The sequence below is a fragment of the Palaemon carinicauda genome, chromosome 7 (genome assembly GCF_036898095.1).
Source record: "Palaemon carinicauda isolate YSFRI2023 chromosome 7, ASM3689809v2, whole genome shotgun sequence".
Lineage (NCBI taxonomy): Eukaryota > Metazoa > Arthropoda > Malacostraca > Decapoda > Palaemonidae > Palaemon > Palaemon carinicauda.
This window is the reverse complement of record NC_090731.1, coordinates 108,733,278-108,755,339: the sequence shown is the minus strand read 5'-3', so window position 1 is coordinate 108,755,339 and position 22,062 is coordinate 108,733,278. Positions and strand designations below refer to the sequence as shown.

At 40.5% G+C, this 22,062-nt stretch overlaps 1 protein-coding gene across 1 annotated transcript; it reads left to right on the top strand.

Annotated features, from left to right (window-relative positions):
• Positions 1 to 18,364: 18,364 nt before the first annotated feature.
• On the top strand, positions 18,365 to 19,024 carry LOC137644480 (protein FAM200A-like). Its single transcript, XM_068377455.1, has one exon. It carries the CDS (start codon positions 18,365 to 18,367, stop codon positions 19,022 to 19,024), a length of 660 nt encoding a protein of 219 aa, XP_068233556.1.
• The last annotated feature ends 3,038 nt before the right edge of the window (positions 19,025 to 22,062 follow it).

Below are 22,062 nucleotides of genomic sequence, written 5' to 3'. Positions count from 1 at the left end.
CCTAAATATTTACATTTAAATACTGTGATTATGCTGAGATGTGCACAGCGCTAGAGACGAAGACTATATAAGTGCAAAGAGTAAAATGTTTCCAGAAAAAGATAGATGGGGAATATACAATGTTAATGTTTCTGGCTCGTGAGTGTCATATGCCTAGTGAAAATATAGCCGTTTTCCTTATAGTCACTATATGGTGATTTGAAGTTATTATTATTATGATTATTATTATTATTATTATTATTATTATTATTATTATTATTATTATTATTATTATTATTATTATTATTATTATCATAGTACATTTCACAAACTATTCCAAAAAGACACAAAAATAGATTAGACGGAGATGTAAGAAAGTCTATTATTATCAAGTACTTTGGAATATGTGCACGGATGATTAAATACAATGACAGAATGACTCATGCAGGGAAACAGAGTGATTTTATATATATATATATATATATATATATATATATATATATATATATATATATATATATATGTGTGTGTGTGTGTGTGTGTGTGTATATATATATACACACACACACACACATATATATATATATATATATATATATATATATATATATATATATATGTTATATACACAAACACGTATACACACACACACACACGCACACACACGCATATATATATATATATATATATATATATATATATATATATATATATATATATATATATGTGTGTGTGTGTGTGTGTGTGTGTATATATACATACACACACATACACACACATACACACACACATATATATATATATATATATATATATATATATATATATATATGTTATATACCCAAACACGTACACACACACACACACACACACACACATATATATATATATATATATATATATATATATATATATATATATATATATATACATATGTTTTAGTTACGATTATGGTTTTATATAGCCTGCAATGCGCATGTATTATAAGTAGCTAAAAATTAAATACCAATGTGCTACTATTGTTTAAGTGTTACGAGATATCATTAAAAAAAAGATATAGTGTATATTTATTCCTTATTAATATTCTCAAATTATTGGCTGGTGTCGAGAGGGGGTTGCAAAGGAATATTAGCCTGAATAACCCGCCTCGGTTGCCGAAAACTCAAGGAATGCCTCTGCGTATGTTTTCTTTGTAGTTTAGAATTAAAATCATAATATAGTCTGTCCAGCCTATCTTCGTTTATCTAAAGCCATGCTGCTAAATCAACCTTCAAACATGTATCTTCACTCTCTCTCTCTCTCTCTCTCTCTCTCTCTCTCTCTCTCTCTCTCTCTCTCTCTCTCTCTCTCTCTCTCATCTGTATATAGTATACGAAGACACATAGTACAAGAAATGTCGATGTTTAGGATTATACAAATATTTGTTTAAATTCTGTGACATTTGAACGGATTATTTTCCATGATGCCATGTTATGGTAAGTGTGTCCCTTAGGTCCAATCAGGAAGGTAAGTAAGGACACATTATTCTTTGACCAACCAATTCTGTGACTTGACCCTAACCAGTGGGAGGCCAAGGCATTATCAAGAGAACCCCTGGAGACGGCCACCTGATGCTGTTTTAATTTGACTGGTATACTTTTGGATGTTTGGCCTACATAAAATAGATTACACTCTAAACAAAGAATGCTATATATTACATTATTATAATTTCCAGAACTATTCTTAATTAACATGTTTTTTAATGTACAATTATAATTAAACACTACAGCAATGTCTAGTTTTTTCAAAAGGGGTATAACATGTAAAAAACAAACATGAAATGGTAAACAAAGCACATTATTAATTGTTTCCTTCCTTTCTAATTGGACACTATAAAAGGTTTTCTTAGCCTTATTCATATATTTTTCTAAGAAATATTTGGGATGACAAAGATCTGTTGCAATTTTTTCTATTTTAGTGAACTCGTCCTCAATGTAATCTGGGCTACAAATTCTCAATGACCTAAGATACATGGAGGAAAAAACTGAATGCTTTATATTTTTAGAGTGACCGGAATAAAAATGTACATATGAAAAACTATTTGTAGGCTTTCTATATATGGAAAACTTAAATCTATCTGTTTCTCTAACTATTAAAATGTCTAAAAATGGGATACGGTTATTTCCTTTATTTTCTATAGTAAATTTTATTGATGGTACTAATGAATTAATGATTGAAACAAAACACTCAAGATTAAAAAATTCTTCTAAAATACCTAGAACATCATCAACATATCGATACCACACAATTTGGGAAGACCACACTGAAGGAATTAATCTAGATTAAAAAACTCCATATGTATGATGGATAAAAGTGAGGACAAAGGATTACCCATAGCCATACCAAAAACTTGTTCATAGAAATCTCCATTAAAACTAAATGTACACTTTTTAATGCACTAATAAATGAGTTCAATAATAGTAAGGGTTGATAAAGGTAAATCATACGCATCTAAAATACCCGACAGGAAATACAATAAGTCATCAACCGGCACTTTTTTAAACAATGAAGTTACATCAAAACTTACTAATCTATGTCTAGACCTAAGGTTAAATTTTTTGTAATTTTTCGCAAAGATCAACAAAATTTTTTATATGTGAGGTTGAAATAGATCCTAAGATCGGGGAAAGTAATTTGCCTAAATATTTGGATAATTTATAGTTAATAGAACCTGTAGCACTGATAATTGGTCTGATTGGATATCCTATTTTATGGGTTTTAATTAAACCATATAAATAAGGCAAAGACGGACCAGTAGAATCAAAGGCATTAATTAAGGATTTTTCCAGTTTTAAGATAGATTTTAAGTTTTTGTTAAAATCTTTGATGACATCGTCTAAGGGATTAACTCTTAATTTTATGTAAGTGGAAACATCTGATAAAAGTACATACATCTTTTCTAAATAAGTTGTTTTGTTCATAATAACTAATACATTAGCTTAGTCTGCTTTTGTAATATGTAATTCACAGTCATTTTTTAACGATTTTAAGGCTGTTGGAAACCGTTTAGGGAAATTGCAGGTGTTTGCATATCCCATCACCGAATAAATAAGCCCTTTAGCAATGTCGATGTTACACTGGGGAATTTTCTTAGTTTTTTCCAATTTTACAAAGGCAGAGGCAGTATCTACACTATTAGGTTTTTTATTTACTGCGAATGATAAACCATGCCCCAAAGCCTTTTTTACTTCACTTGATACAGGTTTATCAGACATATTTATAACACAATTATCTCGAGAATTCTTGTTCCAATCACTTGCCTGTATTAGTCTATTCAATTTATTTTCCAAATGAACACTTACAACTTGTAATTTCTCTAAGTCGGGAGTAATTCAAGTTCAATAAGGGTGTTCTCCAGTCAAGAGGAACATCACGCATAAAATCAAATTTAGTCTTGTGTAATGTCAGGATCTGCTCTGCGAATGAAGTAGTTGAGCTTCGCCCTTAATTGTTTTAGGGATAAGTTTGATCCTGAGGTTTCTCCTTTGAAGAGCTGTCCTCTCTGAAGTCGGAAGTTCTACGAAGATAGACCTTTAGACACTCTACTGGACATAGAGCGACATCTTCCTTCATAGGGCAGATTCTCAGGGGCGCCATCTCTTAGTGGGTAGCTCATTCTTAGCGAGAAAAGCTGGATCAGGAAAAAGATTCAGTTCTCCCACTTCTGTGAACTGAATGTGGCCCTCATCTCTTGACAGGGCTACTATTTCACTAACTCTATCCCTTGAGGCTACAGCAAACAGGAAAATAACCTTCTGTGTTAGATCCTTGAGAGTACAATCTTCATTGTTCACCGATGAAACATAATGTAGGACCTTGTCCTAAGACCATGAAATGGTCTTCGGAGGAGCTGCAGGCCTAAGTCTAGCGCATGCGTTCGGGATATTGTTAAGGATTTCGTTCGTCAGATCCACTTGAAAGGCTTATAAAAGAGGTCTAGTCAAGGCTGACTTACACGCATTTATCGTGTTAGCTGCAAGACCTTGATTATGAAGGTGGATAAAGAAGGACAGAGAGAAGTCTATTGAAATTTCTTTCTGTCCTTTTGATTTAACAAAAGCAACCTACCTTTTTCCAAGACGATTCATATTGTCTTCTAGCCGACTTAGACTTATATTCTTCTGGGAAGTCCATACTGCCTTTTGAGATCGCAAATCTTTTCTTAACCACTAGGGTGAGAAAATTATGAAATGAAGGTTTTTTGTTCTCTGTGAAGAATCGAAGACAGTTAACTTCTGAACTCGTTGAGACAGTGCTGGGTTCGGTACAGTTTCCTCACTAGAGGGAACCTGTTGCTCTTGGGCTATTTGGGAGACACTAGAGCTGACGTTCCTTGTAAGGATTTTAGCCTGTTGAGGAACTTCAACAGGAGATTGAATGGAAGGAACAGGAAATTCCGGATCCATCCGTTCCAAACTAGGGACATGGCATTCGTTATCTCCTTTAGAGGGTCCTCGTATAGGGCTATATATCGAGGTAGTTTCTTGATGACGCTCATCACGAAGAGGTCGTTCTGCAGTTGCAGGACTTGTTCCAAGATGGAAAAGAAAGGGCCTGCGTCTGTGCACCATTCTGACTCTATCGGCTTGAGCCTGATTAGAGCATCCGCTGTCACATTACGGATCACTTATAAGTGAACTGCTAATAGGTGGATTATATGGGACGATCTCGAGCCTTGTCGGTTCAGACATGTCACTATCACTTCGCTGTCCAAGATTAGCCTGATGAGGGCTGATCTGCGTGGGGAGAGTTTTCCAGACATCAAATGGACTGCCATGGCTTCCAAAATTTTGATGATAATGCCTTGAACAGAGATGACCAAGTCCCTTAGACTTTCCTTTTCTGGGAGTGAAATCCCCATTCTTCCGTCGAGGCATCCATGTGGATGATCATTGATAGTATAGGTGGTTGCAAGGGCACGGTCCTCATTAGGCTCTTGGACTTCAACCATGGGTTGAGAAGTGATCAAAGTAAGGCCAATATCTGTCATTTTAGTTCTCTTCGAGCGCTTGATGCGTATCTTCACCAGACTACTGCCACATCTTTCAGCTCTGCTCTTAGCACTTGGTGTGTCACTGCTGCGAACTAGAGAGAGTTCAGTAATCTTTCCAGTTAGCGTCTTGAAATCCTGTTGGATTACCGTAGTCTCTTGACCGACCCTGTGATCTCCTTCTTCTTCCGTAAGAGAATGGAAAGACAATGTGACCTAAGGTTCCAATGGTTTTCCATCCATTGAAACCTTTGAGCTGGAGAGAGTCGAGACTTCTTGAAGTTGATTTTGCATCTCAGATGTTCCAGGAACTGGGTTACTTCTTTGGATGCTTGCAGACCAGCCGCTTCGGGTGCTGCCCGCACCATCTAGTCGTCCAGGTACTTTGTTACCTGAACAGTTTCTAGGCGTGGTTGTTGCACGACTGCTTCTGCCAATTTCTTGAAGATACTTGGGACTATGTTTAGTCCAAAGAGTAGTGCTCTTAGAATATACTTTATCTTCTGTAACTTGAATCCTAGGTAGAAGGAGAGGGGCCGACTGACTAGAAGATGCCAATAGGCATTTGTCAGGTTTATCGAGACTGTGAACATCCCTTTTTATAATAAGGTCCTTGTGTGTAGAAGGATTAACATCCTGAACTTGCTGTTTCTTATGAACTTGTTGAGTGGCGACAAGTCCAGAATGATGAGTTTTCCTGAGTCCTTCTTGGGAACACAAAACATCCTTCCCTGGAATTTGATGGACTTTCATCCCAGTCCAAACTTGATTGGGCCATGGGCCCAAGGATTCAAGGTCCAACGATCCTGAAACTGTTGGAGTCTCCCTCCTACCGGAAGCATCTCGTTGCTTCGATTGATCGGAGGGTTTACCTCCTCGACCGCCTACCTTGGGCACCGCGGTCATAGATACTGTGGGATGTTGTTGAGCAGACCGAGGAAAAAATCCAGACTTCTTTGTCTTCCTTTTAGTTTGGGGACCCACATTCAGGGAAGACTTCCTATTTGAAGAGATGCCCCACTTCTGGAGAAGGTTCCTATTCTCTGTGGTGGCTTTCTCGACTACCTCTATGACTACTTCGTTTGGGAAGAGGTCTTTACCCCAAATGCTGGAAGATATCAGCTTCCTGGGTTCATGTTTCGGTGTTGCATCAGCAAACAGGAACTCTCTACAGGCTCTCCCAACCTTCATAAAGGCATACAGCTCTTTTACTACGGTGGCCATATGCATTTCAGCCAGGACCATGAGCATGTCTGGGGTACTTCGTTGGGCTGCACACATCTCTATGCAGTTCTGTAGGGATAAAGAGGCCGCAAGAGTCTCCTTTGTCTCTTGTTCCTTGCGCAAGAGAAACTCAGAAAGTTTAGGGAGATTCTCACTAAACTGTTGTCCAGCAACGTCTGCGTCTAGTATCCCTACTGAGAAGGTTAGGTGGCCTTCCTTCCAATCCTTCTCCTGCATGGGCAAGGCTAGTGACAGAGGCCTGCACTCCTCAAGTGCAGGGTATGGTTTGCCTGCCTCCACTGCCTTTGCAACAGAATTGAATGCCTTCCACGTAAAAGGGAATGCTATTGAGGCAGGAGCAAAGAAAGGTAGGGTGTTTCTTTCTCAAGGCGGACACTTTCGACACTGAGTAACCCGCCTTTCTCAGGCTAATTGACAAGAGAGCCTGTGCCTTATCGTGGTCAAAAACCATGACTTCCTTCGGTTCCGTCTCTTTTTCTGAAGTTAGTTCATGCTTCAGTCGAATGAAGCAATCAGGGAAAGTGTTAAAGCTTGGCCAAAACTGGATTTCGTCTAAAGGGACAGCTCCCATCTTCTCTGAGATGTAAAGTTTGCCGTCCAAATTCGGCATAAGCTCTGCATACCTCAAGGGATTGGTTTTGGAGCATTTCGGGAGGTCTTTGTCTCTGGGTCACTTGAATGACCCTTGGGAGACGATGAGTGGAGCTTCTCTGAGCTCTCTCTTGAATTTTGCTTCCTTTGTTTCACATTGTTTGTGAATGTTCTCCATTAGACCCATAAGATGGGCCAGCATCTGGTTCATTTTGTCTAATAGAGGGGTAAAAGGTTAAGACATCGAGGGTAACGGCTCCAGGGTCGGCACAGATGGAAAGAATTCCGACACGATATCGTCATCTTCTTCCAGAGGTGCCTTCCTGCCCTCCGTCTCGATGGCTTTCCGGACGCAGGGAGGTGCGAGTCGTGCTTGGGGCACCACTATTGCACAACTTGCTTTTGGGAACAGTAAGCTACGCATCCTATCGTTAGGTAGGTATGATCCCGGAGAGCTCTTCTGGAGTCCTCTTACCAATTTGCGTAGTTTTTTACGTGCCACATCCCAAGACTCCATTGACTTGGGGCCATCCAAACCTTCGGTCGCTAAGGTCCGGCAGATATTGCAGACTTGGGGGTCCCAGTATTGCAGGGATTCGGTAATAATATTGCAGGGGCATGAGGCCTGCATGCTTTATGACCGTAAAAGTACGTACTCCTAAGATTGCAGAAGACTGCATTGCATTTCATTTGGGGTTACCCTGTAAATAAAGGAAAACAAAATGAGTATACGATTGTTCATCTCACATGATAAACAAATATGCAATTAATCATATTTTAATTATTATAGCTTAGGATAGTAGGCTAGGAAGAGATAGGGAAAGACACATACTTGTGTATCCCTCCCACCTAATTACTGTAACCTCCCCTCAATATTAAAAATAAAGAGTTTCCTTTATCAGGGGAACTCAAAAGAGAAGGGTTCTAACCTCTAGGGATAGAAGAAGTGTACACTGCCAATGACCCTTCTAATTATCTAATATTGTGGTGTAAGTATTAACTGATTACTAATCAGAGTATTGAAGGAATTCTATTCTTTCAATATAGGTTCGGTTTCAGCAAAAGCCTGTATAAGGGTACACAAGATGTGTTAGAAATTAACTACTGTATGATAATACTATAGTTTTCTGTTTGCAGTATATACTATATTGCAAATATACTGTCTGCTGTATAATCATATACTGTAGTTCAGTCGGCATATAGCCGGTATAGCTAGTCCCTGGCAGCACAGTCCAGCCGGCATATGGCCAGCTGGTTAGTACCCGGTAGAACTGGTACAGTTGGCATGCCGCCGACTGAGTAAGTACCTGACGGGGCCGGCCAGGCCGGCATGCTGCCGGGCGAGTTCGAACCTGGCGGCACTAGCTGATAGAGAGAGAGAGAAGCATGGTGTGAAGAACTGCCCTATTACTATGTATGTTTACACTAGATAAGGATGTAAGTATATAACTTACTGCCTTCCTCCAGAAAGAAGGTTCAAATGGAAGGGGATATTGCATCATTCAGACTTCCATCTAACCACAAGGCCCGTTGCCGGCATAGTCCGGCCGGCTGGTTAGTACCTGGCGGTACTGGTACAGTCGGCATACCGCCGACTGAGTAAGTACCTGTCGGCGCCGGCCCGGCCGGCAGGTTAGTACCCAAGTTACAGGACTTGTGGACGGCAGTCCAAGGGAAGACTGAAGAACCTTGGTGACAGAAGGGTCTCCCTACAGCAGTGAGATTGCAGGACTACGGCCATAGCTAAAAGGACAGAGAGGGGCAGGGAAAAGGGTCCTGTATAAAGTGTAGAAGGTGGCGGCAATGTTGCCGCCCCCACTACACAAGGGAGAATCTCTGTTCTAGTGGCGGCGTCATCCTAGGCTGCAGAAGAATGTCTATTCTTCAGCCTAGGGTCTGCCAGCACAGGTCTAGCCTTCAAAACCGCAAGGAGAAGGTGGCGGCATCATACCACCAACCCAGATGCAGTTTAAGGATGCTTAGCCTCCTATGCCGTCGGCTATAAGCCAGCAGGGGAATGACTACTCGCCCTGCCGCTCTGCCACCGGCAGAAAGACTGAATACTCTGAGATTCTGTCAAAAACCAAAGCCGGACACTCCCTTAGAATCAATAAAACGATACACAAGGGTAAACGGGAAAATGTTTGAAAGTATACTACATCGCCTAGGCTAGGTAGCCTAGGCAAGACGAGATCTCGGTTACCTAAATCACCGAAACTGTAACGCATACGATCGTCAAAGAAAGAGGAAAATTATGCATACCATAAATATCTTTACTAGTATAATTATGCCTGAATAGCTTTCATAATTTATTAATGCTATTTCAACCGGGAAAGTCGTTCAGCTAATTAAATAACACATGCATAACGAACGACAGCGCCCATGGCACCTCCGGTAACAGGCCTCGCTCCTAAGCCCAATAAATTACTCTAATTTCACTGTGAAACCGGAGCTAAAAATACTCAGCTTTCCTTAGGCAAAAGAACCTGGAGATTGCATAATAATCCTCACAAAATCGATCAAAAATGTTTGATCAACAGGGAACACCACCGAGCGAAATCGCTACAAAAATAGGAATATGGCGCCATCTTGATACGCAATAGCAGTATGGGAAATAGGGTAACCTTGATAACGGCACCCCTTCTAATTTTGCCACTCTTCCCCCTCGAGGCGAAAACACTATTCAGGGTGAAGATCGCTATGTGTCGTATCAAGCATATGTCCCCTGATTATGCGATATCCTTAAGAGAAAATTTAAGGATATTCGCGCCAGGAGTTAGAAATCTGGAGACCTAAAGGTAAATTCTCTGGTAATATCACTGTAGTTCAAATATCCCTTGGAAGCTACTAATAGGAACCTTCCATCAGGACGACCTGGCTTGAGCTCAAAAAGGCACACATCATACTTTGAGTTGCACCCAGAATCTCCTCAACCTAATGGTTATTGGGTTAAACAATTATTAAACAGTCTTGATATAATGAGAAGTAAGGTACTTCCATATAAGGTATCATCAATGTCTGCATGGAAATTACCAGAGGTATTTTTTTGTAAATACTTTATTGGAGTTAAAAAAAAATATCACTGACTTAAAATCCAGGTCTCTTTTTCTGGAACATGTTGCATAACATAGGGGATCGACTTTTATACATACTGATGGCTCTAAATCTGATGATGGCGTTGGATTTTGAGTACATAGTAATGGTTTTAATTGTAAAGGTGAGCTTCCTCTAACAGCTTCCATATTTACTGCCGAACTGTATGGCATACTAACCGCTATTGAGAAAATAGCTTTGAAGAAGAGGGTAATTTCACCATTATTAGTGATTCAAGGAGTGTCCTTCAAGCTTTAAAAGTTTTTAATTCTAGTAACTCTTTAGTTTTAAAGATTTTAGAATGTTTTTTTTTTATTATTAGACTGAGAGGTATAATGGTTTGATTATGTTGGGTTCCAGCATATGTAGGTGTGTCTGGGAATGAGAAGGAAGATTTACTGGCGAAGAATGCAGCATCCGAGTTACTACCAAGAAGGTATCCCATTCCCTGTAACGATTTCCTACCTAACATCAAGAAATTGTTTTGCGATAATTGGCAACAGCGCTGGAATAGTCTAGATGGCAATAAAATGAGAGAAGTAACAAATGGCATATCTCCTTGGAGGTATGAAATGATGCCCCAAAAGTGGGAGACGTCTCATTGTAGTCTCCGCATTGGTCACACTTGGTTGACACACGAGTTTCTGCTGAAGAGCTAACATCAACAGTCTTGAGACGTTTGGTACCTTTAACAGTTACGCATTTGTTGACCGAATGCCCCAAATGTAATTACTTAAGAAATAGATATATGTTTGAGGCTCGAGGTGAGGATGGCAGGTTCATCCTTGCCAAGATTCTTGGACCTTATGTCTTACTATGCGAGCGGTATTTTTGGATTTATTTCAGAAGCTGGTCTTCTGAAAACTAGTTAACTTTTATATTGACATCTTAACTTTTATGGTTTTAATTGAATATTCTTTTATTTTTTTACATATAACAAATGATATCGCTGTCAATTACTTTAGATGTCAGGATGTCAGATAACTTTAAATCAATCAATCACATAAGTGAGGTGTTGTGTGTTCTAACGAAAATTATTTCGTTTTATACTTCACCCATTAGGAAAACTGACGTAATTGATGTTGATGATGTTATTTTTGAAAAGCTCATAATTGATATCGAAGATTTGATTGGTGTTCAAGAAATGCGGGGTAATAAAGTGATCTTAAAGTACCGGGATCAGTATATATATGAAACTTTTTAAAATAAATATGATGAAAAAGTTATTTGTTTACCTAATGGAATAGAAGGGAAAGTGACAAATTTTAGCAGTGTATTTACATTTGAAAAAAAAGTTATTGGAATACATGATATACCAAAACTCAAGGTAGACGAAAAGGACTGTTTATCGGAATATGGACGGCTAAAATGGAAATTATGAAAAATATCCCATCGGTGCTCTCTATAGGAGGTTATAATATAGCTTTCATGTACAACGGCCAGAAAACGACAAGTCTCAAATATGGCAATGAGAATCATTTTGCAGTAGATTGCTCCTTGAACAAAATTGTGAATAGTTTTGAACATGAACAGGAATCGATAAGTGAGGATACACCAAATAGTAATTATGTTCGGGATTTCGAGAGTACAACAGTGGAAAATGGAAATAACAAGCAATGCATTATAACAGAAAGGAAGGACATTGAGCTCAAGGATAGTGAAGAAATAGAAAATTTGTGAAGAAAAGTATTCAAAGAAGGATGAGGCGGAGATATTTACTAATGAGAAGGTAAACAGTAGACCAAGTTGGGGAGTGTCTGAAATGGTGGTTATACATCATGAAACTACACTAGATAAAAGTAATACTATTACGACGATTGCTGACGTACATCAAGACGACAGAAAACTGAACCTTTACTTGGGACATGTAATTTATCAAAAGGAGACTAATGGGAATATGGAAAATGTTCGTGAAAACGTAAAATGAAAAATTAACTTAGAAAATGAAGTTAAAATGAGAATCTTAAAAAAGGGGGTGGGGATGGGGCAGGGGACACAAACATCTTCAAGATATGAAGACATTAGTGATGAGGAAAATTGGAAAAAAATTGATAGACCAGAAAAGGAAAAAAGTAGAATTTTCCTAATTTTACGCCTTCAATCTCTTAATTGGTTGTTTAAATGTGAAATGGATTAACTGATGTAGTTAAACAAATGAAGCGGTTATCCTTGACTAGGTATTATGATATAGATGTTTTGTTACTGCAAGAACATAATGTGAAGGATGTAATGGCTTTGAGTTGTTTCACAAATTATTTTGATGTCTTGTTAAATCCAAGTAATAATCTTGAAGGAGGCAAATCAGTTTGTGTAAATCAGTTTAAATCTCTGTGTGGAAATGGATATGGAAGGACAGATAATAGGGGATAAAATATCTTGTTTAAATCATGAAATCCCGATTGTGAATATCTATGCTTCTTCAAGTACAGATCAAAAGAATGAAAGAGAGGATTTTTATTTTTAAGAAATAAACTGTAATATTATTTCCGTAAAAACGTTGAAATGTAGTTTTTGGTGGGGATTTTAATTATGTTACATCTGACAGAAATGTTAATAAGGGCAAAGATAATTTAGTGTCAGAATCTTTGCTGGGCTTCATAAAAGATGGATTGAAAGATGTAGCACACACGTCTAAAGGCATTCCACTATATACTTACTTAAGGAAGGTTATGTTTCTAGGATAGATCGCCTCTATACTGAATAGCTACTCCATAATGTGATCATTGTATGGTCTCAGCAAAATTCAGGATAGGATATGTGCAAAGAGGGAAAGGATAATGGAATCTGAATGCAGCTTTACTGGAAACTGAAGGAATATGTGAAAATTTTGAAAGGTTTTGGTAGCATGAAAACCATGAAAAAGAAAGTTTTGAAAATGTAATTGAATGGTGGGCCTTTGCCCCCCCCCCCCAAAAAAAAAAGAAAGGAATGTTAAAGGTTCTTCATCAAAGTTGAAACTTTAGTCTCAAATGAAAAATATGGTTCAATCAATTTATTGCAATATCGATTGAAATATATATATATATATATATATATATATATATATATATATATATATATATATATATATATATATATATATATATATATATATATATATATATATATATATATCATTTTTGGGGGGAGGCTCAACCCATGTCGTCCTGATGGAAGGTTCCTAATAGTAGATTCCAAGGGATATGTGAACTACAGTGATATTTCCAGAAAATTTACCTTTAGGTCTCCAGAATTCTAACTCCTGGTACAAATATCCTTAACATTCTCTTAAGGATATCGCATAAATCAGGGGACGTATATCTTGATACGACACATAGCGATCTTCACCCCGAATAGCGTTTTCGATTCGAGGAAGAAGAGTGGCAAATATGGAAGGGGAGCCGTTATCAAGGTTACCCTATTTCCCATACCATCTTTTCCAAGATGGCGGACATTCCTAATTTTGTAGCGAATTCGAACGGTGGTGTTCCTTGTTGATCTAACTTTTTCAATCGATTCTGTGAGGATTATCATGCAATCTCCCGCTTGTTTCGCCTCTGGAAAGTTGAGTATTGATTCTTTATAATGTGTATATTTTAGCTCCTGTTTCCCAGTGAAATTAGAGTAATTTATTGTGCTTAGGAGCTAGGCCTGTTACCGGAGGCGCCATGGGCGCTGTCGTTCGTTAGGCATGTGTTATTTAGTTAGTAGAATGACATTCCTAGTTGAAACAGCATTAATTTATTAATTATGAAAGGTATTTAGGCAATTTATACTTGTAAAGATATTTATAGTATGCATAATTTTCCTTTTCTATGTCGATCGTATACGTTGGAGTTTACGGTGATTTAGGTAACCAAGATCTCGTCTTGCCTAGGTAACCTAACCTAGGGGATGTAGTATACTTTCAGACATTTCCGCGTTTACCCTCGTGTATCGTTTTATCATTTCAGGCGGAGATAAATATTTCCTAGAATTGTTATTTAACCGATACTCGTCTCCAGGGGAGATTTAAGGGTAATCCCTCCTTCCCTCTGAGTGTAGCCTTATGCTACAACCCTAGTGGGTCGTGCCTTGAATTTTCATTCAGGCATGACTAGCCTAGTGTTTTTCTGTCCCTTCCCTTAGCCGCAGATAGCAGGTTTTGGGATTCGGTCAAAACCTCAGAGTATATAATCTTGTGCTGGCAGCTGTCCGGCAGGGTGAATAGTTATTCCCCTGCCGGCTAGGCTGCCGGCATTGGAGGCAGGGCCTTCCAGGCCGCACTTGAATTGGTTGTAAGATACCACCACCTTCTCCCTACGATCTAGAAGACTAGTCCTGTGCTCGCAGACCCTAGGCTGAAGAATAGACATTCTTCTGCTGCCTAGGATGGCGCCGACACTAGAACTCTGTTTCTCCCTTATTGAGAGGAGGCGGCACTGCTGCCGTCCCCTTAACTGTATCGGCAGACCTTAGGCTGGAGAATAGATATTCTCCTGCCACCTAGGATGGCACCGATACTGAAACAGAGTTTCTTAGGGGTGTGGTAGGACCGATAACCTTGCTGGCTCCTTCCACACCTCATACAGGACCCTTTTCCCTCCCCCATCTGTCCTTTAGTGATGGCCTTGCCATCGCAACTCTTTGGGCCGTCGTCCTGCAATCTCACCGATTGCCGGTGGGTTGCGGGGCCGGCCGGACTCCTACTTAACAGCTGATATCTGACTGCCGGCGGCTATGCCGGCTGCTGGCGGCCATGACGGCTGCCAGCGGCCATGATAGCTGCCGGTGGCCATGCCGGTTGCCATCGGCTAGGACAACGGCCGGCGGCCATGACAGCGGCCGGCGGCTATGCCGGCTGCCGACGGCCATGGCGACTGCCAGCGGCCATGGAGGCTGCCGGCAGTCATGATAGGTGCCGGAGGCCATGCCGGCTGTCGGCGGCCATGACAACTGCCAGCGGCTATGAAGGCTGCCGGCGGCTTTGGAGGCTACCGGGAGCCATGATGGCAGTTGGAAGGAAGTGTCTTCCGTCACCAAGGTTCTTCAGTTCTCCCTTGGACCGCAGCCACAAGTACTGTTGCCAGGCTACCAGTGCTGCCGGGTGCTAGACTGCTGGCCATGTGCCGGCTGGACTTTGCCAGCGATGGTACTGGTGGTTGGATGGAAGCCTGAATGATGCATTCTCCCCTTCTATTTGAACCTCCTTTCGGGGGAAAGTATTTACATCCTTATTTAGTGTATACATATACAGTAATAAGGCAGTCCTTTACTCCATGTGTTCTCTCTCTCTTTCAGCTAGCATTCTGGCAGGGCGGTTTACAGTATATGTTTATACAGTAATCAGTATATTTGCGGTATAGTACATAATGCAGATAGAAAGCTATTGTGTATATTATACTAGTACTTATTTCCAACATATCTTGTGTATCCCTACCCAGGTGTTTGCTGAGACCAATCTTATATTGAAAGAATAGAACTTCTTCAATATTCTGATTAGAAATCAGTTTATGTTTTACCTTGCAATATTAAATAAATTAAAGGGCCGGTGGTAGTACACTTTCTATCCTTAAAGGTTAGAACCTTTATCTTTGAGCTTCCCTGATCAGTAAGCTCTATTATTTTGATATTGGAAGGGAAGGCCACAGCAAATGGGCTGGGTAGGATACACAAATATGTGTCTTTTATATCTCCTAGTCCAGTCGGTGTCATACCGACTGGACCGTGCCGCCAGATGCTAGCCATACGGCAGCACACTGGCTGAGCTAAAATATATTATTATACAGTAGCCGGTATTTTGCAATATAGTATATACTGCAAACAGAAAACTATAGTATGATTATACAGTAGTTAATTTCTAACATATCTTGGGTACCCTTGTGCAGGCTTCTGCTGAGACCGAACCTATATTGAAAGAATAGAATTCCTTCAATACTCTGATTAGAAATCAGTTATCCTTACCCCACAGTATTAAATAATTAGAAGGGGCAGTGGCAATGTACACTTTCTCTACCCCTAGGGGTTAGAACCCTTTCGTTCGAGTTGCCTTGATAAAGTAAACTCTTTATATTTAATACTGAGGGGATGTAACAGCAATTGCTTGCAAGGGATACACAGGTATGTGTCTCCTACTATCCCTTTGTAGCTTACTATCCTAAGGTATAATAATTAAAAGATGACTATTACATATTGCTTATCAGGTAAGATAATCAATTGTATACTCATTCTGCTTTCCTTTCTTTACAGGAGGAACCCCAGATTAAATGTGTTGCAGTCTTCTGCAATATTAAGAGTAAGTACTTTTACGGTCATAATGTATGCAGGTTTCATGCCCCCTGCAATATTATATCCGAATCCCTGCAATAGTGGGACCCCCAAGTTTACACAGTGAAAGATGAACCCTGGAAGCTGATATCTTCTAACATCTGGGGTAGGGATCTCTTTCCAAATGAGATTATTAAGAAAGCCACCACGAAGAATATGAGCCTTCTCCAGAAGTGGGGCATCTCTTCAAAGAGATAGTCTTCCACGGATGTGAGTCCCCAACCTAAATGGAAGACGGAAAAGTCTAGTCTTTTTCCTCGGTCTCTTCAACAACATCCCACAGTTCTATGACCTCGGTGCCTCAGGCAGGCGGTCGAGGAGGTAAACCTTCTGATCAGTCGAAGCAAAGAGACGCTTCTGGTAGGAGGGAGGCTCCTTCAGGATCGCTGGACCTTCGATCCTTGGGTCCAAGGCCTAATCAAGATTGGACTAGGATGGAAAATAGATATGCCTCCACCATTATTTCATCAACTCTTCCTACACTTCAACCCCGTTCTAGAAGAGTAAACCTTAGAACTCTACAGCATACAGGTGGTAAGGAAAGTAAAGTCCATTGAATTCCAGGGAAGGCTGTTTGGTGTTCACAAAAAGGACTCAAGAAAACTCAGGGTCATTCTGGACTTGTTGCCAATCAACAAGTTCAAATAAAACAGCAAGTTGAGGATGTTAATCATTCTGAACATAAAGACCCTATTTCAAAAAGGGGCATTCACAGTCTTGATAGACCTGAAAGGTGCCTATTGGCAGCTTCCAGTCAGTCGCTCCCTCTCCTCCTACCTAGGATTCAAGTTACAGAGGATAGCCTATGTCCTAAGAGCCATACTCGTCGGACTAAACACAGTCCTAAGTATCTTCACGGAATTAGCAGACGCAGTCATGCAATAACCATGCCTAGAAACAGTTCAGGTAACAAAGTACCTGAACGAAAGGATGGTGCGGGCAGCACCCGAAGTGGCTGGTTTGTGAGCATCCAAAGAGGTAATCCAGTTCACGGAACATCGGGGATGCAAAATCATCTTCAAGAAGTCTCGATTCTATTCTCTCCAGCTCAAAGGCTTCAATGGTTAAAAAACCATTGGAACCTGAGGTCACACTGGCTCTCCTTTCCCCTAGGGATGTAAAAGGAGATCGCAGGGTCGGTCAAGAGACTACGGTAATCAGTCAGGATTCCAAGACGTTAACAGGAAAGAGTTCTGAACTATCTCCAGTTTGCAGTAGTGACAGACCCAGTGCTAAAAGCACAGCTGAAAGATGCGTTAAGAATCTGGAGAAGATACGCATCAAACGCTCGAAAAGATCTAAAATGACCGATATCGATCTTTCCTTGATTGCTTCAGAACCAATGGTCAAAGTCCAAAAGCCTATTGAGGACTGTGCCCTTGCAACTACCTCGACTATCGAAGATCTTCCGCATGGATGCCTAGTCGGAAGAATGGGGTGTTCACTCCCATCAGAGGAAAGTTCAAGGGGCTTGGTCATTTCTACCCAAGGCCATGGTAGTCCTGTTGAGGTTGGGGAAACTCTCTCCAAGCAGATCGGGCCTCCTCAGGCTGATCTGGGACAGCAAAGCGATAATGAAACGTTTGAACCGGCAAGGCTCGAGATCGTCCCTTATAGTCTAGGTCAGCGTATCTCAACCGGGGGCCCGTGGGCCTTCGACCGGGGGGCCACGAGCGGACACCGAAAAATGCAATTCAGAATGCAGAAGCTTGGAGTGTATAATTAAGGTGACGAGACTCCGGTCATAGGGGAAGAGTTTTTTTTTAAACAATTTGCCTGATTTTTTTACAGTGTTTAGTTCCTGGAGCGGTGAAAAAAATTCATCACCGCTCGTAACCGTTCACAACCGTTAAACAGAAGTGGGCCCCCGTTAAGGCAACGCTGTATACGCTCGGCCACCGCTGATGGTCCCTCCTACCGCTCCGAAAGTTTTGAGCTGCACAAAATATTGCGAGCGGTGAAGAGCGGTAAATTTTCCGTTCCGGCAAAGTTCACCACCGCTACAACAACGTCCAGTCAAAGTGTTGGCTATCGAGGGGGAAATGCCTCACTCGGTTGTATGAACTCCGGTTGGAGACAGAAATTTTCCTGCGAGAGAACGAAAACAACCTCCATGTCCACTTCGACAATGAAGAGTTCGTCATGATGCTCGCCTACCTGGCCGATATATTCGGCCGACTCAACGAAATGAACCAGTCTTTGCAAGGCCATGATGTGACAGTCAGTGACGTTCAAGACAAGCTTGCCGGACTGTCTGCTCGAATGGGAGTCTGGCAGGCACGAATCGAGGCCGGATCCACAGCCTCGTTTCCTTTCTTGGACGAGCATCTGCAGACGCAGAGGATTGAGCTTCCCATCGGCATCAAAGATTGCATCATTGGACATCTTGACATTCTCTCCGCTGAGTTCAAATCTTATTTCGACGATGCTCCATTGGATGTTCCATGGCACAGAGACCCATTCAACACCGAAATTGAACCTACTGAAGACGAAGCAGAAGAGCTCGCAGAGTTGAAGGTCTCAAAAGCAATTAAGCTGGCCTTCAGTAACAGAGAAGACCTCTCCAGCTTCTGGTTGTCTATTCAGGATGCATATCCACTACTCAGCAAGAAGGCATCCGAAATGCACGTTCAATTCGCCACAATATACCTTTGTGAATCTGGATTTTCTGACCTGGCGACCATTAAAACGAAGTCCAGAAACCGTCTTGATGTTGGGACTGATATTCGCCTTGCTGTGTCCAAGACGGAGCCGGACATAAGAGGCCTTGTCACACGAGCCCAACAGCAAGTGTCTCATTGATTATATTGTTCAGCAAAAATTTTTACTTTGATTTATAATTTTAGTGACTGAATAAACAACATAAAACAAAATCTACATTTTTTTTATTGAAGGACAGGGGGCCACGAGTGTTAGCCACTCGGTGAGGGGGGCCATGGTCTATCAAAGGTTGAGAAACGCTGGTTTAGGTGATGTTAGCCATCCCTTACCTAAGAGGATGGCACCTATCAGCAGTTCACATACAATTGATCTGCAATGTGACAGCGGATGCTCTACTCAGGCTCAAGCCGATAGAGTCAGAATGGTCCAGAGACGCAGATCTATCCTCTCCCAGATGGGAATAAGTCCCCGAGCTGCAGATCGACCTCTTCGTGAATAGCATCATCTAGAAACTACCTCGATATCTAGCCCCATATGAGGTTCCTCTAGAGGAGATAACAGACACCACGTCTCTAGTATGGAAGGGATGGACTCAGGAATTCCTGTTCTTTCCGTCCAATCTCTTGCTGAAGGTCCTCAACATGCTGAGATCCTTCCAGGGAGGGACAGCTCTGGTGGCTCCCAAATAGCCCAAGAGCAACTGGTCCCCTCTAGTGAAGGAACTGAGGCTGAAGCCAGTACTGCGGGTTCAGAAGTTAATTGTCTTCAATTCATCACAGAGAGCCCAAAACCATCATTTCATGATTTTCTCGCCCTAGCGGTTAGGAAAAGGTTTGAAATCTCAAAAGGCAATATAGAATTTTTAGAAAAATACAAGTCTAAGTCAACTAGAAGACAATATGAGTCATCTTTGAAAAAGTGGGTTGCTTTTGTAAAAGAAAAAGGATCAAAAGAAATTTTAATGAACTTCTGTCTCTCCTTCTCTGTCCACCTTCATAATCAAGGTCTGGCAGCTAACACGGTTACTAAGTGCAAGTCAGCGTTGACTAGACCTCTTCTATATGCCTTTCGAGTGAATCTGGCGAATGAAATCTTTAATAAGATTCCGAAGGCATGCGCAAGGCTTAGGTCTGCATCACCTCCGAAGCCCATCACATGGTCTTTCGACAGGGTCCTACATTATGCCTCATCTCATACTATCCTCTGAAGTAAACAACACCTGCTGTCAGCTTCTCCTTATTTTGTGATATTGTGGGGGATTTTAGATGGTTGGGCTGATATAGACTATGGAACTGTGTCAGTGAAAGTGCAAAGGATGTTACAGCGTCTTAATTAGTGATATCCAAATAATTTGAGTACTGTAATTTAGCTTTTTAAAGTTCTCAAGTTCACAAGGAGAACCCTGTCCAATTTTTCCAAAAGTTGCGCATACGCAGTAGACACTTTTCCTTGAGTTGCCATTGCTTCTCTGAAAATATATATTTATTTTGTTGCCCATATATTCAATGACTGTATGATTCTGCTCTGATAATTATCATCATGCCAGCTAACACAATTGAAAATGAAATAACCATTGAAGATGCCATCGAAACACCAGTTGCAAAATCCATCAACTTGAGACCAAGAAAGGCACACCCTCCACTGTCATCCCTTGACAATCCATCTTGGGAGTTTCTTCACTCAAATTACACCAAAGGCGAGTTGCAGAAATATTGCAGCCAACTAAACTTGCGAGGAATATGGACTACCAAAGAGAAGGTAATAGAAAAATTTTGTTGCATTACTCGTCAGTAAATGGACAGCCATCATCGTCTTATACATTGTCCACTGAAAAAAGCCATACTTCAGGAAATGCAGACACAAATCTAACTGAACTTATCCAGATATTTGATGATTAGTTCGTGAGAGAGATGAATGACAATTTTTACGTTGTCAATAACAATTTACCAGAAAAGGAAGTTGAAATTAACGAATTAAAGACAGAACTACTATTGGCAGAGAAGAGAGTTGAGGCCTTGGAAGTTGCCATACGTCGTAAAGACAAATCCTACGAGAGGGGGGAAACATGTTCCCGGAAAAGAACATACTATTAATAGGAGATTCATGCCTACAGGGCATAAAATCCGAGGACCTTGATGACCACGTGATTGTTAGGACCCTTCAAGAGGCAAATGTGGATTTAATAAAATCATGGATCACAGAGAAACTCAGCTACCCATTAAGGAATGTATAATATATTGTGGCGTCCAGGACGTTCTTGATGAGGACACTACCATGGAAGGAATCACTAATTGTCTTGGCACCTTAGTTGCTGAACTCAAGAATAAGAACGAAAATACCGTTGTAAAAGTATGTGAACTAGTTCCCACTTTAAAGTCAGATGATCTGGCAGGTAGGATTAATTTATTTAACGAAAATATATGTAAATGGTGCTGTGATAATGATGTAACCTTTATCAAAACTAATGATTACTTTAAACCGGGAACTGGTGAGGTATATGTACATTGCTATGATTGGCATGAAGATTTTGATTATGATAATCTGAGTAGAATCGGTGCAATAAGATTGTTAGATGCTATATCTTCTACGTCTCGAGTAAAACTAGTTTCAAGTGATTGGTCAAATAGAAAGCACTTGCCTCTAATAGATAATACAAATAGAAATGCGCCGTTTCAGGTGAAAGATAGTAATCAAACAAATAGGACTACGTTACGAAATCAGGGTAGATTAAGGGTTGAGAATCATGATCCTCCTTATTCTCAGATAAACTTCAATGCCAGACACAGGTTCCCTGACACACGCCTTTTTAATAGAGGACATGGAGATCACCATAGGGAAAATAACTATAGGCTACAAAATCGCGAAGCTCATTATAAAGCTCATTACCAGCAAAATGGCAATAGTTTCATGAACAGAATAGAAAGGGGCGCTTTAATTGTGGCGAATTGAACCATGTTCAATCCAACTGTAGATTTGACCATAAAATAAAATGTAATGTATGTCAGGAATATGGACATAAGAGTAGACTTTGCACCAAATATAATCATAATTATCATTAGGTAGTAGGCCAAGATGACAGTGCCGCACAGAGTAATTATCTGAAAATGTTTTATATTAATGCTCAATCTTTATTATGTCACAAACACGAAATAGAGCTTTTGGTAACACAACACAAAATT

What these genes read in the sequence shown, in the direction of transcription:
- LOC137644480 (XM_068377455.1), top strand. Translation starts at nt 18,365, where the DNA reads ATGATGCTCGCCTACCTGGCCGATATATTCGGCCGACTCAACGAAATG.